This window comes from Bos mutus, chromosome 14 (assembly GCF_027580195.1).
Source record: "Bos mutus isolate GX-2022 chromosome 14, NWIPB_WYAK_1.1, whole genome shotgun sequence".
Taxonomy (NCBI): domain Eukaryota; kingdom Metazoa; phylum Chordata; class Mammalia; order Artiodactyla; family Bovidae; genus Bos; species Bos mutus.
Genome location: NC_091630.1, coordinates 47,100,102 through 47,120,454, shown reverse-complemented (window position 1 = coordinate 47,120,454; position 20,353 = coordinate 47,100,102). Strand labels below are relative to the sequence as shown.

At 37.7% G+C, this 20,353-nt stretch overlaps 1 protein-coding gene across 8 annotated transcripts in view; it reads right to left on the bottom strand.

Moving 5' to 3' along the window:
• The window catches only part of EYA1 (EYA transcriptional coactivator and phosphatase 1), a 193,975-nt gene extending 175,854 nt beyond the window's left edge, over positions 1–18,121 (bottom strand). For 6 of the 8 annotated variants that reach the window (XM_070382270.1, XM_070382269.1, XM_070382271.1 and 3 more), the window contains exons 1-2: positions 12,409–12,650; positions 10,713–10,831 (exon numbers count right to left, since the gene is read on the bottom strand). In XM_070382270.1, the coding sequence (XP_070238371.1) occupies positions 10,713–10,827 (115 nt within the window). In that variant the 5' untranslated portion in view covers positions 10,828–10,831; positions 12,409–12,650. Of the gene's footprint in view, positions 1–10,712; positions 10,832–12,408; positions 12,651–17,574 lie in introns of those variants that run through there. The other 2 variants (XM_070382268.1, XM_070382274.1) reach the window with 2 other exon arrangements.
• Positions 18,122–20,353: the final 2,232 nt, after the last annotated feature.

Sequence of the window (20,353 nt, the reverse complement as noted above, 5' to 3'; positions counted from 1 at the left end):
TAGGAGATATATTCTTATATAATATGCATATTCTTTTCACTGCAGTATGTATGTATCTTCGCCCCTCTAATTTTTTCACCTTAAAAATGACCTCTAATCATAACTCCTTACCATGTATGTAAAGATATTAAACCTAAGTGTACAAACTGCTTAATCTTTTTATCATTCAGCTGTTTCTTAGACTATGTGAAAGTTGATTCATCATTGATAAATACTACTAAGTCCAGGTTGAAGTTTCCATTTATGAAACAATTAGTACATATCAAATGCAAGTCAGTTGAGTTCAGCCACTCAGTCATGTATGACTCTTTGAGACCCCATGGACTGCAGCACACCAGGCTTCCCTATCCATCACCAACTCCTGGAGCTTGCTCAAACTCATGTCCATCGAGTCGGTGAGGCCATCCAACCATCTCATCCTCTGTCATCCTCTTCCTCCTCCTGTCTTCAATCTTTCCCAGCATCAGGGTCTTTTCCAAGGAGTCAATTCTTCGCATCAGGTGGCAGCGAAGTATTGGAGTTTCAGCTTCAGCATCAGTCCTTCCTATGAATATTCAGGACTGATTTCCTTTAGCATTGACTGGTTTGATCTCCTTGTAGTCCAAGGGGCTCAAGTCAGTTATGATGGCGCAAATTCAAACTCGGCAACAATGTTGACTGAGGATGTTCTCTGTATAAACAGCCTATGGCTACTGTAGGAATTGGTCTGTGAAATGATCACTTTCAAAAATCTGAAAATTGGGCTTGAGCTAATTATGGAACCTGTTAATGCTTTGTAAATAAAATTAGTAGGTCTACTAAAGAGCCTCTTGATGAGAGTAAAAGAGGAGAGTGAAAAAGCTGGCTTAAAATTCAACATTCAAAAAACTATGATCAAGGCATCCAGGCCCATCACTTCATGGCAAATAGATAGGGAAATAATGGAAACAGTGACAGATTTTATTTTCTTGGGCTCCAAAAACACTGCAGACGGTGACTACAGCCATGAAATTAAAAAAGACGCTTGCTCCTTGGAAGAAAAGCTATGACAAACCTAGATGGAGTAAAAAGCAGAGACACTGCCGACAAAGGTCCATACAGTCAAAGCTATGGTTTCTCCAGTAGTCATGTATGGATGTGAGAGTTGGACCATGATGATTGGATGGCATCAGCGACTCAATGGAAATTAATTTGAGCAAACTCTGGGAGATGGTGAAGGACAGGGAAGCCTGGTGTGCTACAGTTCCATGGGGTCACAAGTCAGACACGATTTAGCAACTGAACAACAAATGATTATAATCATTCACTTGCATTAGTATGCAATTACAAATATATGTTGACTGTTTATTCACTACTAAGCTTTCTGCCAGCTGCAGAGAACACAATAGTAAACAGGCCTATCCCTACCTTTGAGGACCCATGAGCCTCTAATAGGTGAACTACATATAATAAATGGAAGCTGTAGTTCCTTTATTGGGTAATAATCTTAGATAAGGTAACAAAAAATCTTAAGGCAGATTTAAGTATTTCAGTAAGCACTAAGCTTTTAGGCTACTGGGGAGTCTGTGTTTTTTGAGTATAAAGGATGTAGGCTTTAAAATCAGCCTGACATGCTGTTCAATCTCTTTTCCAACACAGATACTATGCTGTATAGACTAATCCACAAACTCTTTAAGATGAGGTGCAAAGAAGTTCTCCTAATCTTTTTGAGGGTAAAACAAAAAAGGTAGGCGGAAGGAATGAAAGATGTGCTCAGTTTGTGCTCAAATAGCTAGTAAGAACTTAGTCTATTCAGCCCATCAGTCCAGTTCAGTCACTCAGTTGTGTCCGACTCTTTGCGACCCCATGAATCGCAGCATGCCAGGCCTCCCTGTCCATCACAAACTCCCGGAGTTCACTCAGACTCACGTCCATCGAGTCAGTGATGCCATCCAGCCATCTCATCCTCTGTCGTCCCCTTCTCCTCCTGCCCCCAATCCCTCCCAGCATCAGAGTCTTTTCCAATGAGTCAGCTCTTCGCATTAGGTGGCCAAAGTACTGGAGTTTCAGCTTCAGCATCATTCCTTCCAAAGAAATCCCAGGGCTGATCTTCAGAATGGACTGGTTGGATCTCCTTGCAGTCCAAGGGACTCTCAAGAGTCTTCTCCAACACCACAGTTCAAAAGCATCAATTCTTCGGCGCTCAGCCTTCTTCACAGTCCAACTCTCACATCCATACATGACCACAGGAAAAACCATAGCCTTGACTAGAAGGACCTTTGTTGGCAAAGTAATGTCCTTATTTTGCTAAAATAGTATTCTTCCCACACAAAAGTCCCCTTAGAGTAACAGACACAGTGATAATATAGGGAAGTATTTTAGATTTTGATTTAGATTAATTTTATGGGAAAAAAATCTCTGATTTGTATTATAGGGAATACTTTAAATACCTCCTTGAAATGTGGATGATAGAGTTTGCCCACCTTTTTTCAGAGTAACAGGATACCAGAAGCATGAAGTAGGACTGAAAAATCTGCAAGACCAGCAAACTACTTTGTATTAGGTTGGCCAACATGTTTCAAACACACTTTTTGGCCATCCAAATACATAATCATAGTAAGAGTTTAGTTATAAACTACTTGGGGTTCTCAAACTTAACATAAACCCTTGATTAGCTTCTCAAAATTTATGCCCTCTTTTAATAAAGGCAATATTTAGCAGTCTTTGAGGATAGCTATGTAACAGATGACTTTTTCCTACCCAAAGTGAAAAAGGGAAAATAGAAAATCTGCAATTATCTGCATAATTTTCTATTATATTACATGTTCAGAGGCAAAAGGAGGAAAATAAATTACTCTTAGACCTTACCCTAAGTAAGCAAGATGAGAATAACCATGTGTGTGTATGTGTGTTCTAAGTCACTTCAGTCACGTCCAACTCTGCAATCTTATGGACGTTAGCCCATCAGATTTCCCTGTCCATGGGATTCTCTAGGCAAGAATACAGGAGTGGGCTGCCATGCCCTCCTCCAGGAGATCTTCCTGACCCAGGGATCGAACCTGTGTCTCTTATGTCTCCTACCATTAGATCCACCTGGGAAGCCCAAGAATAAGCACACACATACACAAAACCACACCACTTTTATCTATATACTGCTCATCCCACAACGTCTTCAGGCACCCTCAGAAATTAGTAATTACTTAAAGTAGAGAATCCATGATCAAAGGGATAAGAATTAGGCTAAATAACTAGCATTCACTAAAGATTTTCGTATCTCTCTGGGGGAAACCATAAGTTTCTCCCAGAGACAGGATGGCCTTAGGGAGATACATCTTTCTGGTCCTACGAAAGTTTCAGCCCAGCTAGTGAAGAGGTGAGCCAGAACTATTAGGTATTGGGAATAGATGAAAACTGTATATATTCAGGTCATTAGTTTGTCAAGAAGCCTGGCCTCCTAGAAACTCTGAGCCTTTTCCAGGCAGTATTGGAGTCCCCATATATTAAAGATACAATTAGTGATATACAATCAACCATTTTTTTGATATATTTTTTTGATATACAATCAACAATCAATCAACGTTTGCTAACCTGTAAGCCCCACACACAACACCCCCCCTTTATTCCTCCCACTTGATCTCCTCTACTCCCTGTCATTCTCTCTCCTGTTCTTAGAACGTGGCATGCACGTCCCATCTCCTGGCGTTGGTCACTGCCCTTCCTATGGAGCCCCCAACAAATGCCCTTTAAGCTGCTTCTTTGAGTTTTGCTTGGTTACCATAAGCTGGTTCTCAAAATCAAGAGACATATGACCAGTGTATTATCCACTTCCAAATATCTGCTGCTGCTAAGTCACTTCAGTCGTGTCCGACTTTTTATGATCCCATGGACAGCAGCCCGCTAGGCTCCTCTGTCCATGTGATTCTCCAGGCAAGAATACTGGAGTGGGCTGCCATTTCCTTCTCCAGGTCCAAATATCTTCTGAGGCACAAAAGACTTCTGAGCAGTAGTAAAACTGCAACCACTTTTTAAATTTCACAGTAATACTGTTTCAATCCAAATGTGCATATAATGACTATGATAATGAAAAGCAGAGATGACTTCCCATCTCTGTTTGATCCCAGGGAGGCTTAACAGAGACAGACGGCTGGTGGAATTATAATTAAGTCTAAAGCTTTGAAAACTAGTAAGAGACAATCCCCTAGAAGTGAACCTATTGATGCAATATGCTATATGCGCCCAACAGAAGGAAGGAGTCTCACACACTCATGCACAAAAGAACTTAAAAACCAGAGTAGGACTCCCTGGGGAGTTGTCCTTAAAATGAAGTCCTTTTGTCATCACAGCCTTTGCCATTGGCCCTTTTATAGGTCTGTTGTTTGCTAGAGAATGTCTCCAGTCATGAAGACAGTGGGGGTACCGATGTTTGGTATGAAGGTATTAGAATAGGTACTGGCAGATGGTGGGAACTGTGGTGCTGGAGAAGACTCTTGAGAGTCCCTTGGACTGCAAGACCAAAGCAGGCAATCCTAAAGAAAATCAATCCTGAATATTCATTGGAAGGACTGATGCTGAAGCTAAAGCTCCAATACTCTGGTTACCTGAGGCAAAGAGCTGACACATTGAAAAATACCCTGATGCTGGGAAAGATTGAAGGCAGGAGGAAAAGAGGGCAACAGATGATGAGATGACTGGATACCATCACCAACTCGACAGACATGAGCTTGAGCAAATGCCAGGAGATAGCGAAGGACAGGGAAGCGACGTGCTGCGGTCCATGGGGTTGCAAAGAGTCAGACACAACATAGCAACCGAACAACAATTGGCAGATGGTGGGAATAACATACTCTCTCCCATAAGTGATATACTGATTTGAAAACCTAGAGTCTGGACTCAAACAGAACTTGATTCAAATACCAGTTGTACCAATTAAAAACCATGTGTCTTTCAACTTGGCATCTAACTTTTAAGACTCAGTTTTCTTACATTGGGTTGGCCAAAAAGTTCATTTGACTTTAAGTAAAAAATGAAAGACATCTGTCATTTTCACCAATTACTTTATTGAACAACATATTCACTAAGCAAACGTTCTGGTGAACTGTATCCAACTCTTTTGCAACCCCATGGACTGTAGCCCTCCAGGCTTCTCTGTCCATGGGATTTCCCAGGCAAGAATACTGAAGTACGTTGCCATTTCCTTCTCCAGGGGATCTTCCTGACCCAGGGATCAAACTCATGTCTTCTAGAAGGGGTAATTATTTACATGTGGTCTAGAAATTCGAAGAGCATTAGTAAGTCACTGCTGCTGCTAAGTCGCTTCAGTCATGTCCGACTCTGTGCAACCCCATAGACCGCAGCCCACCAGGCTCCCCCGTCCCTGGGATTCTCCAGGCAAGAACACTGGAGTGGGTTGCCATTTCCTTCTCCAATGCATGAAAGTGAAAAGTGAAAGTGAAGTCACTCAGTCATGTCCGACTCTTAGCGACCCCATGGACTGCAGCCTACTAGGTTCCTCCGTCCATGGGATTTTCCAGGCAAGAGTACTGGAGTGGGTTGTTATTGCCTTCTCTGAGTAAGTCACTAGTGTGTTACAAGTTTTACTTATCATCCTCACAGCAAGTAAGACCTGCTATTATCCCCATTATACAGATGAGGAGACTGAAACACACAGAAGCAAACACACCTGAGCTCACACAGCCAGCAAATGGAGCTGGGATTCAAACCCAGTGTCCTACCCACCATGTTGGTGATCAAAGGATCCTCTGAAGATAAATGAAATGAATCATAGAATGGTCAGCTTAGTGACTAATAATGTTATTTATAAAAATTACCCATTATTTTTATTAAGTATCAATCAGTATGTGAGAATTATTCCCATAACTATATATGCAAATATTAAATCTTAAATTATTTTTTTCATCCTTTCATGGCTTTTGCTAAAGAACAATTTAAAAGAGGCCAATTTTGTGACTACAAACTCTAAAAATGTCACTTAGAAGCTCCTTTACTCACAGCGTCCCTTCATCTTCCAGAAACTAAATCATGTGCAGAATGTAAACAATAATAAAATTAGATTACCATTTTTCTATTGACAACAGAATATTTGACCACAAATATACAAATATAGTTTTTTTAATGTAGCCTCAAACCATAATTTTATACACATTCACTCTAGTTTCCTTATTTTTCATAAATAAGATTTCTTAAAAATACTCTGGTAGGATATAACTGTACTTTACGAAACTAAAATTACAGTGAGGAAAACAAATTCAAGATAATTTGCATTCTAAGCTTTGTAGGAATGATAAATCAACTTTAAACTCCTGATAATACAAATTTGTAAAACTGAATTAACCTATCATCCTAAAATATGCAATACACAATTAAATCAATCTTAAAATGCAGAAAATTTAGCCACCTAATTTGAGATCGTATCTCTTATCATCTTGGAAATCTGATATACCAATTCAAAATTACTATTCAAATTACCATCAGAATTCCTGAAACCCTATTTGCAGTAAAGATTCCAACTGCATCTGGTTTTATGTCACTTCAAGGCAAATTCCTCTGCTTTAAGACAAGTTTAGCCTCTTCTTGAGTTTGTATCTAAATTTACAATTGAGAAAACTCAGATTGAGAGCTTTTAGTTCCGCCTGCTCACACCTCCTTTTTGCCCTTCCCCACTCCTCACCCCCAGACAACCAAAAATAAACACTCACACTAGCAATACATGAACTGACCAATCTTAGGCTCCCATGGTCTTAAGACAGCCAGAAAAAACAAAGATCGAAGAATCACTGCTTTGCAAACAAGGCCTTAATTAGGTATGTAAATAAAAATCCCTTTACTGCTAGATCCCCAAGTCCTTCTGAAGAACCATTTCCCAACTACTTCTCACATTTACACAACACAAACATCAACATGCAGCTTCTACCAAAGAGAGACCTGAACATATACCTGTACGTTAGAAATCCTCTCAGATCAGATGCTCGTATTTAACTGACGGAAGCATCATCGCCCAAGAGCCCAGGTCTTAAAAATTATTCTTTAATAATCTAATAACAAATATCTTTCCCATTCTGTCCCGGAAGACCAAAAGACTAGGAAAAAATCAGTTAAAAGAAAAGCCACCACAACCATTCCATCAGTCTAAGTCAAGATTCAATTGTACAACAGTAATCTAAAATATTGACTAATTCCTTTGGAAACAAATTACCCCAACAGTGCTTTTCTGAATGCAAGTCAAGCATCCATTTATGCTATGTTATATTTTTGCCTCTTTATGCTTTCTATTTCAAAGACTTATAAACTGGGTGAAACCCACAGTTCACTGCAACAAAAACGATTCACAGAGAGGTTGGAATTTACAAACATGCAGGCTTGAAACTTTTGAAACCTGAAATACTCAAGCAAGAAATCTCACTAAAGAACATTTCAAGTAGGAAGTAAAAAAGCACAATGTTTGAGGCTGTAGCTCAGTGTCTTTATCCCTTAGATGAACCATGAAAATAGGCACTAGCCTGCGAGGACAGAACCTACAAACACTGAGTCTTATGATAATTTGGCAGCAGACTTAAGAAGAAACTTAATATCCTCTGCCTTGCCACTCCATTCCCTTCTTATTTGTTCTTCAGATGAAGTTATGGTTTTTGAGACAGGAGATTTTCATGTTTTCTTAGCCTCATAATAGGAACAAGTGGTTGCAGGAAATTAAAAAAAAAAAAAGGCTCTGGAGAAAGGAGACAACCTATCCAAGTGGAGCTAGGGTCAACAACTATGTAAAGTCAATGGAAGTTTTGTCAGCCTAACTAAGGAGATGCATTGCAACTGGACTACCATAAAATCACTTTAGAGAGCCTGAAATAGCTATTCTGGACTTACGGGAGGTGACTGATATTTTAAACACTCTTTGAAAAGCTAAGGAATTTCTTGTGGGTTTTTTTTTTTTTTTTCCATTCCACTAATTCATTGGTGAATATTGCTAGTTTCGAAATAAATAAGATTTCAACAAACGGATAGGAAAATCCATAAAGATTCTATTCCAGGAAAGCTTGCAGACACTGAATTCACTGATTTTAAGCTTAACTCCTCTAGTGGTGACTGAAGGGAAAGACACACATGCCTTATGGAATATGTAAGTGGCATGATAAATTGATTCACAAACTTAATAATAACCCAGAACTTTCTGATGCTGTTTGTATCCAAACAGGCCTGTCACACAGATGGTGGGGAAAGTTTGGGTCCATGTTTTCAAACTGTGCACTAAAAGTGAATACCCCAGCCAATGGACTAAAACTTCATGTATTCTCTGGATAATTTATACCGATACCTCTCACCTCACTTTCTAACTACCATAACCCTTGCAAAGTACCCCAGTGAAGAATGCCTGAAAACGAGAGGTAAATATACAGGTATGATAAAAACAGCAACAAGAAAAGAATGCCCGAAAAAGAATGCCCAGTCAGATGAGTAACTGGGTACTTGTTTGAAATATGACTTAGAAATGGTTTTTTTTAGGCCTAAGATAAATTAAGAGTTTCTTTCTGGATAAGAAATAATTTCTAAGTATCTCTCAGGCTGATGGTTTGGCAGGTTACATGGCTATCTAAGATATTTTCTCATTTTTGATTTATTATAGCTATGTAAAACTTTGATGAACTACATATTGCTGAATATGAACATGATATCAAGCTATTAAATGTAAATATTCAGAAATATGATCATTTCACATGCCCTTAAAAAACCAACCACACATCATTCACACAAAGCCATCCAAGAGGCAGTTTCCAACACATACTCTGTTTTAATATTGTCTGATTCTTCTTCTGTAGATGATTTGCCAGTAAAATGATGACAAAATGAAAACATTTTACCCCTAATTCTTCATATATGAGAAAATTAACTCTCATCATTTCACAATTATTCCTACCAATATGTATTGGTCTATTCCCTTAAGCAAAACAACTTAACATACATAAAGCTTTGTCGTTTTAAGTTACTTTAGATGATTGTCTTAATGGCAACCCACTCCAGTGTTCTTGCCTGGAGAATCCCAGGGACGGGGGAGCCTCGTGGGCTGCCGTCTATGGGGTTGCACAGAGTCAGACACGACTGAAGCGACTTAGCAGCAGCAGCAGCAGCAGTGATGAGAATGACTGGTAAAGCTTTCCATCCCTGGTCCCCGATGCTGCGCTTAGTGGTCGCCCTGCCCGCCGACACTGGTCTGGGATAGGCCAGTCCAGGGCCCTGCAGTGGTCTGGACTGCAGTCCATACTGCAACAGCTGCCATGCTCACACGTGAAGCCAAATTCCAGGAGAGAAAGGAAGGACTGCTGGCTTTTTATCTTATTTGCTCTATAACATCTACTTAAACACTAGAATGACTTTCCTATACATAACTGAGATTTCTTTTTGATTGCCTATTGATATGGACAGAGAAGAGTTTCACATACAAATGAATCTTTTTCAGAGATTTTTTTCTTTTTGGCTAGGTCAGCAAAGTTTCTTCTTTTAACAGAGACCATTTTCCATAATGTGAAGGTATTTACTCAAAAAGGAAAATACAGACTACTTGCATGTAAAAACAATCACTGTCGCTATGAAAGTTACCAGTTAACTCCTATCAGAAACAACTGATTTTGGTATTGTATCTCTTACCAGAAATTTCATATTATTATCAGTTTTAAAAGGCTTTCCTCACACATACTGGAATACAGCATCAAACAAACAATTTTATGACATGGGGTTTTTTGTTTGTTTTTTAAGAACTATGGTTAAAGATCATCATGGTGATTGAGAAATGATGATTAGGCTTTGGTTCATGCATGGAATTCTAAGATCGATAATCTATCGAACTTCTAATGAAACTTATGCTCTAAGGTCCTAAAGCTTGATAAGGAATAAATACGCAAAAATATCACCTTCAAAGAAGAAAATTTTCAATAGAATAAAATAAAAATAAATATAATACAAAACATGCCCTTCTATGAAGCTTTAAAAATATAGTACTTAAATAAACATGCACACCAGCTAATGATACACACGAATAGCTTTACCTATATGTTTAGACTTAGGTATACATGCATTTAAGTAGGTATTTCTACTTACATAAAATTTACATACATATTCATATGTATTATACAGAAATCATTGAACAGTACTATGTTTGAAATACATACTTAATCTTTACAAAGTAAATGAATTTCATATTATCTTCCAAATAAGGTTGTATATTTGTAAACAGTAAGTATCTTTTACTTCTTTATATTTTAATGGTGAAAGTCACACGAATATTAGGCACACAAATTATTTTATTGATATTTAGCGACACTCCAGGCCAATGCTGCATTGAAGCAAATTTGGTTATATTTAGTAACAAAGGGAAAGTAAAATAAAGGAAATAATTTCAAATGTTCATGGCTCATAGAGCAAAATAATTACAAGTGCTCCTGTGCTGTGAAGAAAAATCAAAAAGGAAAAATACACTCAAAGCATAAATGTCATGCACACATACACGTCTACTGTGCATATACGTATGCATCTCTCTGAAACAACACCAGTCTATGAATGGTATAATAACCTAGCAACATCAGCCCCTCAGTGGGGTGAATGCTGATTCGTAAGTCACATTAACCTAAACAAGAACTAGAAGAGTAGTTTCACGGATTTGACAACCGAAATCATAACCACCTAGAAACACCGGGTACAGTGATGAAGAAACAAGGTGCAAAGTAAACAGTGAGAAGGCAGCCACTCACCTTCGGTGCCATTGGGAGTCATGGAATTACTATTTATATGAGAGTTATCGAGTTTGGGGGATTCACTACTACCACTCAGACGGCTATGCGGGCTGGTTAGATCCTGCATTTCCATAGACCTAAAGACAAGAAGCCTTCCGTTTGACAGATGTACCAAATTCATAACCCCACTATTTAATGCGCTAATGACTTGACACCTCCTTTGAAACACATTCGCACAAAAGTCCTATTGTATCTATTTTCTTCAACTCCAAATAGGTCCCTCTTATATTTTCACTTCAGCCATCCTTTCAAAATGTGGACTATTAAAAGCTGTCACTGACCATACCTATCCAGCCAAATACTGTATGGAGTTTTTTGGTTTTTTTAAAAAAATTTCTTTTTCTCTCCTTCAATAGTTCATCAAGTGCCAAGATCTAATGAGATGTTTCCATCTGTTTTTATTATCAAAGAAAACAGACTGTCCTACGTTTCTTTTTAGACGGGGGGAAAAAACACCCTAAGGTGTTATTTTTCTAAAACACGAAAGTGTAAAATCGAAAAAAAAAAAAAACTTCACTTTTGTATGGAATCTCTTTCATCTAATAAATTAGCACTAGGAACTCCCTTATAATTTACCGCCCAATTGTAATTTAATGGGTCTCCAAACCAAATAAAACACTTGAAGCCTATAGTCCAATGACAGGGAGTGAGATAGCCCTGATGCATGTGTTTACTCTGGCAAACTGCTTAATTGTTCCTCTGTTTCCCTTGAAACAAATGCAGCATTAAAACATTCTGATGTCGGCTCACTTGTTTGCTTTGTGGATTACATACAGCCAGCCCAAGTGAGGAGGGATCAGGCCGGCACACAGTGAGTGCCCAGGAACATGAGCACTCAGGATACCTCAGCTGTCACCTACTTGGGGAAATCAGAACAATGCCACTGCCCTGCTCAAATTGGGCATTTTTACAACACAAAACAGCGAAATCCTCCCGGAAAGTTCTTTGGCTCAGCAGTTACTCTATAGGGGATAGAAGCCCCTATTCATGTTCACAATCGCAGAACCATCCATTTCTATTTCACCTTTTCTTAATGGAGAGAGGAGACCATTTCTTTAAAGTGACTAAAAACACATCTAGATACCATTCTGTTCTCTGCCAGCCAAGTGTTTGGAAGTCTAAGGCCAATTCACTTTATGTTAAACTTAATGTTTTTCTTTTAAAAAAAAAAAAAAAAAAAGAGGGGGATTAATATTACATGTATGAAGCTAAGACTGTTTGCTCCTCACCCCCACCGGGTCAACAAAAGCTAGTCAATTTGGAAGTTGCACTTAAGACTGCAAATGTCAGCTTTTATAACGAAGAACATGAACTATTTTACTTCTAAAGTGAGTTTTGACTTCCCCAAGTCTTTGGGATTCAAATGAGAAATGGCTTAAAATCCAACTTTTCTCCCCTAATTCTCAATACACATTCAGAGTTTTCCTAACCCCAGAAAGTACAGCCCCTAATCATTTTCAAATCCAGGCTCCTCTTCCCTTTCTACATATTTAACTTTTTTTTTTCCTTTTACACACACACACACACACACACAGAGTTAAGTAATTTCCAACCAAGGCTATTAATAGAAATAATTAAGAAATACTAGACAAAAATAGATAGGGGTCACAGAGAGGTAATCTCCCCAAATGTCAAATATCAACAGTATCCTTACCTGCAACTTGAGGAAACAGCAACATCTGAACTGGTTTGAGATGTTTGCACCTGTGATCAGGGGTAAAAAATTAGAAGCTGTTGTTACTCTGCTTCAGTGTCAGCTCTTAATTATACAGAGCACATGGCTCAGGACGACAATGCTCTCTTTTAACCAAAAGAGAAAAAGGAGGATTCTGCAGCGGTGAAAGGCATATTGTCTTTAAGTTGAGGTCTCCACTGTTGTTTCCTCCTCCAGGTCTACCCTCCTCCTCCCCTTGTAAGGGGGGGTGGGAGGGGGGAGGCAGCCAAATGACGGGATAGTGATTCATCACTGGCCTATGACAGCTGCAAACGGGATTACCCCTCCCCCAATCAACATGCAAAGCAGCCTTACCCAGGCAGCTTGGAAAAGGTACTTGAAAAAAGATAGCTATTAGCAAAATGAGCATGTTTCACAGCAGCAGTTCAAGCATTAACCCTCCAGCATCCTCAGATCTTTCATCTTCTGCTATCACCAGCTGAAATAGAGTTCCCGCCCATGAGTTTGACTCCAGACAGTGTTTCTCCTCATGGTGATGGTTTTGTCCTGTATTTACTATTTGTCATTGAACAGTTTACTCCAAACGGCTTCTGGGCAACTTGCAGGCAATGCCAGACTCAAATGGCCCAAGGCAAGTTCTTAATCATCATGGAGCCCTGCACTCATTCACCCAAGCAAACCGAAAATTCAGTGAATGTTTAAGTTCAAGGGAAATCCCTGCCTGCCTGGTGAAATAGCCAGAGCAGTTCGCTTTCTGTTTAATTTTCCATCTTTTAAATCAGGAGAGAGAACGGAGGAATAATCAGTTCAGTATCTCAGTTGGCCAGAGTTCTGGTCTCTTTTGTCTCCAGAGGAATCTGTATTTGGGTTTTCACTGAGCAACTAACTTAGCCTGCAGGTTTGCTAGTCACTGTTCTTCCTCCAGAGGCAGCAAGGTGATAAACTCAGGTGAGGGTGGGCTGCTGGCTCACCAGCTCAGGCAAATGCCTGACTCTGAGGTAAAAAACATTCTGCATAACGTCTTTTAAACTCAGAAATCTAGATCTTTGATGTGCATTTTCATTCAACCGGAACAGACATCAATTAGGGTTACAGAGCAAAGATGAAAAAACTGAAGCATCTCAAATGGCATAAAAGTTATCCAACCAAGTATCTTCTATTGAGTCCTGTTATTTTTTAATTATGATTTATGACATTAAGTAGTACTACCTTTTGTCAGGAATAAAAGCATCATTAAAGTCTAAATATCTTGGTCTAATATTACATGAAATTCCTAGGTCTACTTTTCGAGAATATGTGCAGGATGCAAAATAATTTGAAAGAGATGCCTGCGTATTCAATGAAAAGTATTTGAATGCCTGTAAGGTAGGTCATTTGATGCTAACAGCCTTCTGCAATTTTTTGTTAAATTTTCTCACACAAGAGTAAATGTTTCCATTTAGAAACTACAGTGATATACCTCAAGGATAAATTTCCTTTCCCCCCATTTCCATTTTTATACACCTGGAATAAATTATAGGTGAGAACTAACTTAGTTTTAAGAACTCTCTTGGCTTAATTATGTGAAAGAGTATGTAAAACATCCTTTCTGTTACACGTTAAAATACATTCCTATTTTAACACTGGCTAGATACTATAATTTTAGAAACATATTGTTAGTTTCCTTGTATACTTTCAAAGTTTGATATTTTATTTGAGGTTTAACCTATTCTATTTAAATTTCAAAGTCAAACCTGTTAATAAAAAATGAGCTTCAAAATAGGAATTACTCTAACACGTTTTCTCACTGAAAACAAATGCATTTTCACAACATACTTTTTTTGTGTGCTGGCTAGACTTTACTGTACTTTGTACAACTTCTGATTCCACATCCATGATCTTCATTTCATTAAGTATACTTCAGATATTCTTTTGTGTCTCAAGGATTATTTAAACCATGTGTTGTATGTTACTGTTTTTAAAAATGACTCTTTAATCAAAATAACTTTAAAACAACTAATCCTCACTTAGGTTGGTCAGCTGAATCCACATCGTGGTCCAGGAAAAATAAATCTACTCTCAAGAATGCGAATGCAGACAACAATTAGACACAGATGTGAGCAAAATTAGTTACAGTTTACAAAATGCTACACTTCACATGCTTTTAGTTTTTTATGTGTAGTACAAGATTACAGCACAGTAAGGAAACATGGTCTTGTAATGACTTATCTAAAAAGAACACCTATTTCTGATTGGCGCTGATTTTCTCTTATGTTTGCCAAAATCTCTGGAAGGTTCTGGGTTTTCAAGGTCTCAAAACATAATGTGCTGCAAAAATAATTAATTAGGCACCTTTCCATTCAAAAGAGAAAAAAAATATTTCATGGTTTTTAGAAAAATGCTGTTAGGCATTGAGTAAGCTCATGTTCTCTGCTTTATATCCATAAACCTAATATGTTCCTTGTCTCCTCCTAATCTGGTATTTTTTAATTCAAATGCTCCTAGGAGTGTAAAAATATTTCCCATAACATTATAAATGGTCATCTTAGATTACAATGAAGTCATTTCACTTTAATGCTTTTTAAAACTCTTTGTAGAGAATACCCAAGTAGTGTACTGACAGAGTTGTGAAAATACAGAGAGGAAAAAAAAAAGAGAACTTTTTAGAATTTCAATACAAGAATCCTCAACTAGTAACTTTGACTTCTGATTAGTTAATGAGGTCTTTTAAGTTTGCCTTTTTTCTAATTAAATTTCTAATTCTTCACAGATGTAACTTTTGTTGATGTTCAATTTGTCTCTCTCATTTTGTTAAACCTCACATAGTACTTCGCCAATCCATTGAATAGCCACATTAAATCTGTTAATACCATGCTCTTCAACCCCAGAAATTATTTCCAGAAGGCAAACTTGCTTTGAGAGATCATCAAACAAGACTTAAGGTACACATTTTATCACATTTTTCCCTACCACAGAGCTCAGGATGCAGAGCAAAATTCATGACTTTTGCACTGTTTATTATACTTTGCTAAATTACAAATCAAAAGCATCTGACAGAAGATCATGTATGAAGCCAAAAAGTTAATAATGTTCTGTGAAAAGTAAACTGTAAATGGAAAGGGATTCTAAATCTCAACAGCAGAGAGCAAATAAAATGTAGGTACTTGTCTAAATTATGGGTTTTCCATTGGCTCTTTTGCTTGCTAGAAGCAATTTTTATAAGATGACTATAATTTTAAACTTTAACTCAAAAGAAATTTTCAAAGTGAAAGTACTGAACTTATCTAAATAAATAGAGTTGGCAGGCAAACTAGTTTTGCCCAACCACAGATCAATGTGAGTACTCCCAAATTTGAAAGACAATGGCAATTTTCTAATCAGAATGTATTTTATAGAGGGGAAAAAAAGGTGCCTTAGGCAGAAACCTGCTTTTAAATCAGAATATATTCTTGGTACAATGTTCCTCAATCAATATTTCCTACCATGGTGTCAATGATGTAATAAAAGTCTAAACCTAAAATTGAAATGAACTTTCAGAAAAGGCAGATAGATGTCTTTTCAGTGTTAATATTTATCTCCTTCTTTATCAAAGACTCCATAAAATGAATGCTTTAAAACTCCTGACTTCTAGTGATATATACTGTATCACTTTTTAAAGTATCTTGTTTAAAGAAAAGGACAAAACAGAGTTCCTAGGAAAACAAAACAAGTACATATTTAAAAGACTGATTCTACCTATAGTCTTTAAGGACTGTTTTTAAAATTAGCATTTAAGATATTGAATGTATCTATAATACTTTGATGACTGATTAAATGGAAGAAGGGGTTTATTCTCATGGCAAGTGAGTTTTTTTTGGAAGATATTCTTTACAAAATAAATTTCCAAATACAAGAGGAAACTTTGAAAATCATTTATTATATCAAACACCCAGAGCAGTTGACTTCCCTTTACCATTCTAAAACTGAACAGTTGTTCTAAAACTGAACACTGGCTCAATCAGGCTGCTCTGTCACCGCAAAGAATTTTCAGGATTGAAAATCCATGGCTGTTTGCTCACTTACTGAACACTTTGGGCCTTAGGAGAACTCAAGCTGCGAGAAAGTCAAATATCAAATATTTGATAATGCAGAAAAACATGACTTTTCTTGTGTGCGTATCTTCAAATCCCAAACAGTGGGCAAAAAAACTCGCACACGCCTAAAATAAAACCTACTCTGAAAAGACACATTAAAAAAACAATCCCCAGACTATAAAACTACACTGTGTCCTTAACTAGAGACTTTTTGTACCCTTGTCATTTTAAGAAATGAAACTTAAAAACGCTTGCCTACATTCAGTGACAGCTCTGAATTTATGGAATTCCTGCAAAAGCTGTGCTTAAATGTTTCAAAAACTCCTCCCAAGAAATATAAGCCCATGAGTCATTAGCAATTCATACACTCATTTTGAATGACAAATATTTTAAGTGGTAATTCAAAAGTTGAAGAACCTTGTTTTTAATTTCCAGGTCCATTCAAGTCCTATTAAGTGTCAATAAGTGAGAAATAGCTTAATTTGGCAAATGTTTATTATTTCACCTTTTGAAGATGAGCCCGTTTAATATAATGTTTGGGAAATTTGTGTATTGAAACAAAAGGATTTCCTTCCTTAAAAGGGGGTGTCAATTTATTTTTGTTATTTGTTGTCCTTTGAAAATGTTAATTCCTTCCTTCTTTTCTCCAATCCAACCAAAATGTGTAGGAAAAGCTATCTCTGTGTTAAAATGGATATAGACAGATACCGCTTTCATCTCTACCACATAGTAATAGTTGAGGTTTGTGCAGAAGAGCGATATGAAGTGATCCCTTTACAAGAGTAAAGTCCTGCAAGAAACTTTTTTTTACATATAAGGCAACAAGTCATTGTTAACAATTAATTTCTAATTACCTCTTAATGATTCTAATCGCTCAGTTAAATTGGGGGTTAAGAACTTATACTTTTATGATGGAGCCCAGTGGCCCATAAAGCACTGGGCACAAAGTGTCATAATCTTCCCCACGCCCTAATGTTTTTCTTTTAAAACAAATCAAAACAATAACTCAAAGCGCTCTTGTTATCTTGGGCTTTGCCCACAGGACAGCTGGTGTCACGCAGTACAATTTTTCAAACAGTCAGCTTGTACTTACAGCGCTTTACATCTGCTGCATCCACCAGTTTCCTGGGCTCCTTCGAATTTTCTGGTTTAGCAAACCTCCATTCCAGACATAGTTTTTGCTCCTGGAGGAGGACGCGAGAGGGTCTTAAGGGCTCCCGGCGGAGCCCGGCGCTGTTGGAAGCGGAGCGCGTCCGCTGGGGGAAGCCGGGCCGCGGGGACCGCCGCCTGGGCGCTGCTGCAGGCTCGGGCTGCCGAGCGACTGAGCGCACACGCTGGCCCCGGCGAGAAAACCGCCACACCGGACGGCAACAGGAAGGCTCCGAGTCGGAAGTGCCACTGGAGAGTTTCTACCTCGCCCCAAACTCGGAGCCATCAGCTCCCACCGGTCTGTTTAGCCAGCGCCTTGAGCCCCGCGTTCTTTCGTTCTCTAAACGGCAGCAGCTGATAGCATCTGAGAAGCCCAGACAAAGAAACAGCACCATCTCATCTCTCGGTTTGTTTGCGCAGCCTTGTAGGTCTGCCCGTGGAGCCTCGGGGCTTTTTTTTTTTTTGCAACGCAAACCACAGCTATTCTCTTGTCCTAACCTTATTGGTTTAAATGCAACAATTGAGAGGAGCCCTGCTCTCTCTGACTCAACCTTGCTGCTCCCAAAAAATTTATTATGTAAATGAACGCGCCCCCATGCTATCTGAATAAACAGCTGTGTGAGAATCAGGGGACACTGTCAACACACGTCTCTTGCTACAGCAGCTACCAATTACGAGCTTTGGGGAGTCGTTTCGCGTTATCTTTCATAGTTTCCCAAAACTTGTTTTCAAGCCCTGAAACTTAGGGAATCGATACTTTAAAAAAACTTTTTTTTCCCTGAATGTAACAACCAACAGGTCTGGGGGGAAATGAAAACTAGCATGGCTATTTCCATTTTAAATAAGTAAAGGGAGAGAAAAAGCAAACGTGTAAGCCATCAATACCAGCTTAACAATGAAAGCCTGGATGTTAGCTCTGCAGTGATTTCTATAATGGCAAGTTTTACGGGAGCAATTTTTTTTTTTTTTTTTTGGATATGAACCAGATACTATTTCAGTGTTGATATTTTAAAATGATTTGGGGGAAAAAGATTTATTTTATCTAGAACTCTTACGGTCTGTTCTTTTTAAGAAGAATTCTAACTAAATTCAATCTATGCATGCTAGTCTATAATGCTCACCTGGGTAGCTGAGCTATTCAGATTACAACTAAATTAAAATATTTACTTACTATCATGTTTTAGGCAAATAAATGACTTCAGTTATTAGATCAATGACTTAACCATTACATTGATTTCAAATATTTAAAGAAGGCATCACTTACATGGCTAATTATTATATTTGCCAGCCGTGTATCATAATTAAAATATAAATGTTTATTTTTGATACTAGTCACTCACCATAACCAATTTGGTACTTTAAAATGGAATCTTTATACCCTTTGGATTTTCCTTCAAAGTATCTGACAGTAATACTATTCTATGGGGCTAGTCTTTTTATTATTAATAATAAGCATCTTCTTCATTAAGGCTCCTGCCTTGGTATGAAAATCACAGTAACTTCTTAAATGATAATACGTTTCAGATCATCAACCCGTAAAACAAATAGACACAATTTTACCTTACCTTTACTTTGCTAATTTGTAAATGAAAGCACCGTTCTGATGCAAACAAAACAAAAAGCTTCTAATGACCAAAATTCAATATAGACTTTCCCCCCATCTCCCCCGCAAAAGGGTGCCAATGTAAATTCCTCAGAAGAGAACATTCTGTTAAACCTAACAGACAGCTTAAACTGCAAATTCACCTAGGATTTCCTTGCTGGTATGGTACCAGAAAGGAAACCTGGGCTAACCATCTTCCATATTTGGGAAACCAGGTCAAAAATCAGTTGATTGCTATTGGATCTGTTCATGCAGCTAAATAGAATTATGTTACCACCTACAGAACTTTCTTAGAACAGAAGTATTGGTTATTCAATATACTAAAGTATGTGTGCAGAAAAGAAAATACAGCCTGTAATGGAGGTCTCTAGTGCCGTGAGATAAAATACAATGATACGTCAATTCAATCTATGGGAGCGAACACCCGCACAGTAACTGCTTTTGCTATCATATTTATTTCTAAGCTCCATAAAATACAAAATTTGAGGTGCTGGTTGGAGAATTTAACTGTGTTTGAAACTTTACATTAAGCTATTGTGCCCATGCTTCCCATGGTTTAAAAATTATTTTAGCTATAAAAAGATAAAATATTATTTTTCCGATCATGAAAGATTATACTGGCAAATCCAGAAGACCAACTATGAAGTCATCAGGAATATCATGTAAAGTATCTGACTTTTATACACAATTGCCTACATAGTAATCAAATTTATCATATCACATTAGTTTTTATATTGAAATTCAATTATTTTTATTTGTATAACCAAATGAATCATTTTAAAATGATACATGTCATTATGAAGGAGACGATGAAAAGCATGATGACTGTAATGTGAGCACTAATTGATATGATATTGGTCATGCTGCATAGTTATATAACAAAGAACTTAGTAATTGGCTACAAAAAATATGGATGTATACGATTTATTTTTTTTTTTTTACTTTCAAAAGTGTATGCCACTTTTAAATGCTTTCCTTTTCCTAAAGCAAAATCAGATGGCCTAAAAACAATTACATGCTTATCCATAAATTTTGTCTGGTTACTACTTCTGAATACAAATATATAATAAATACCATATAACTCACACCAAAATAAGTTATCCTCTGATAAATAGCCAAA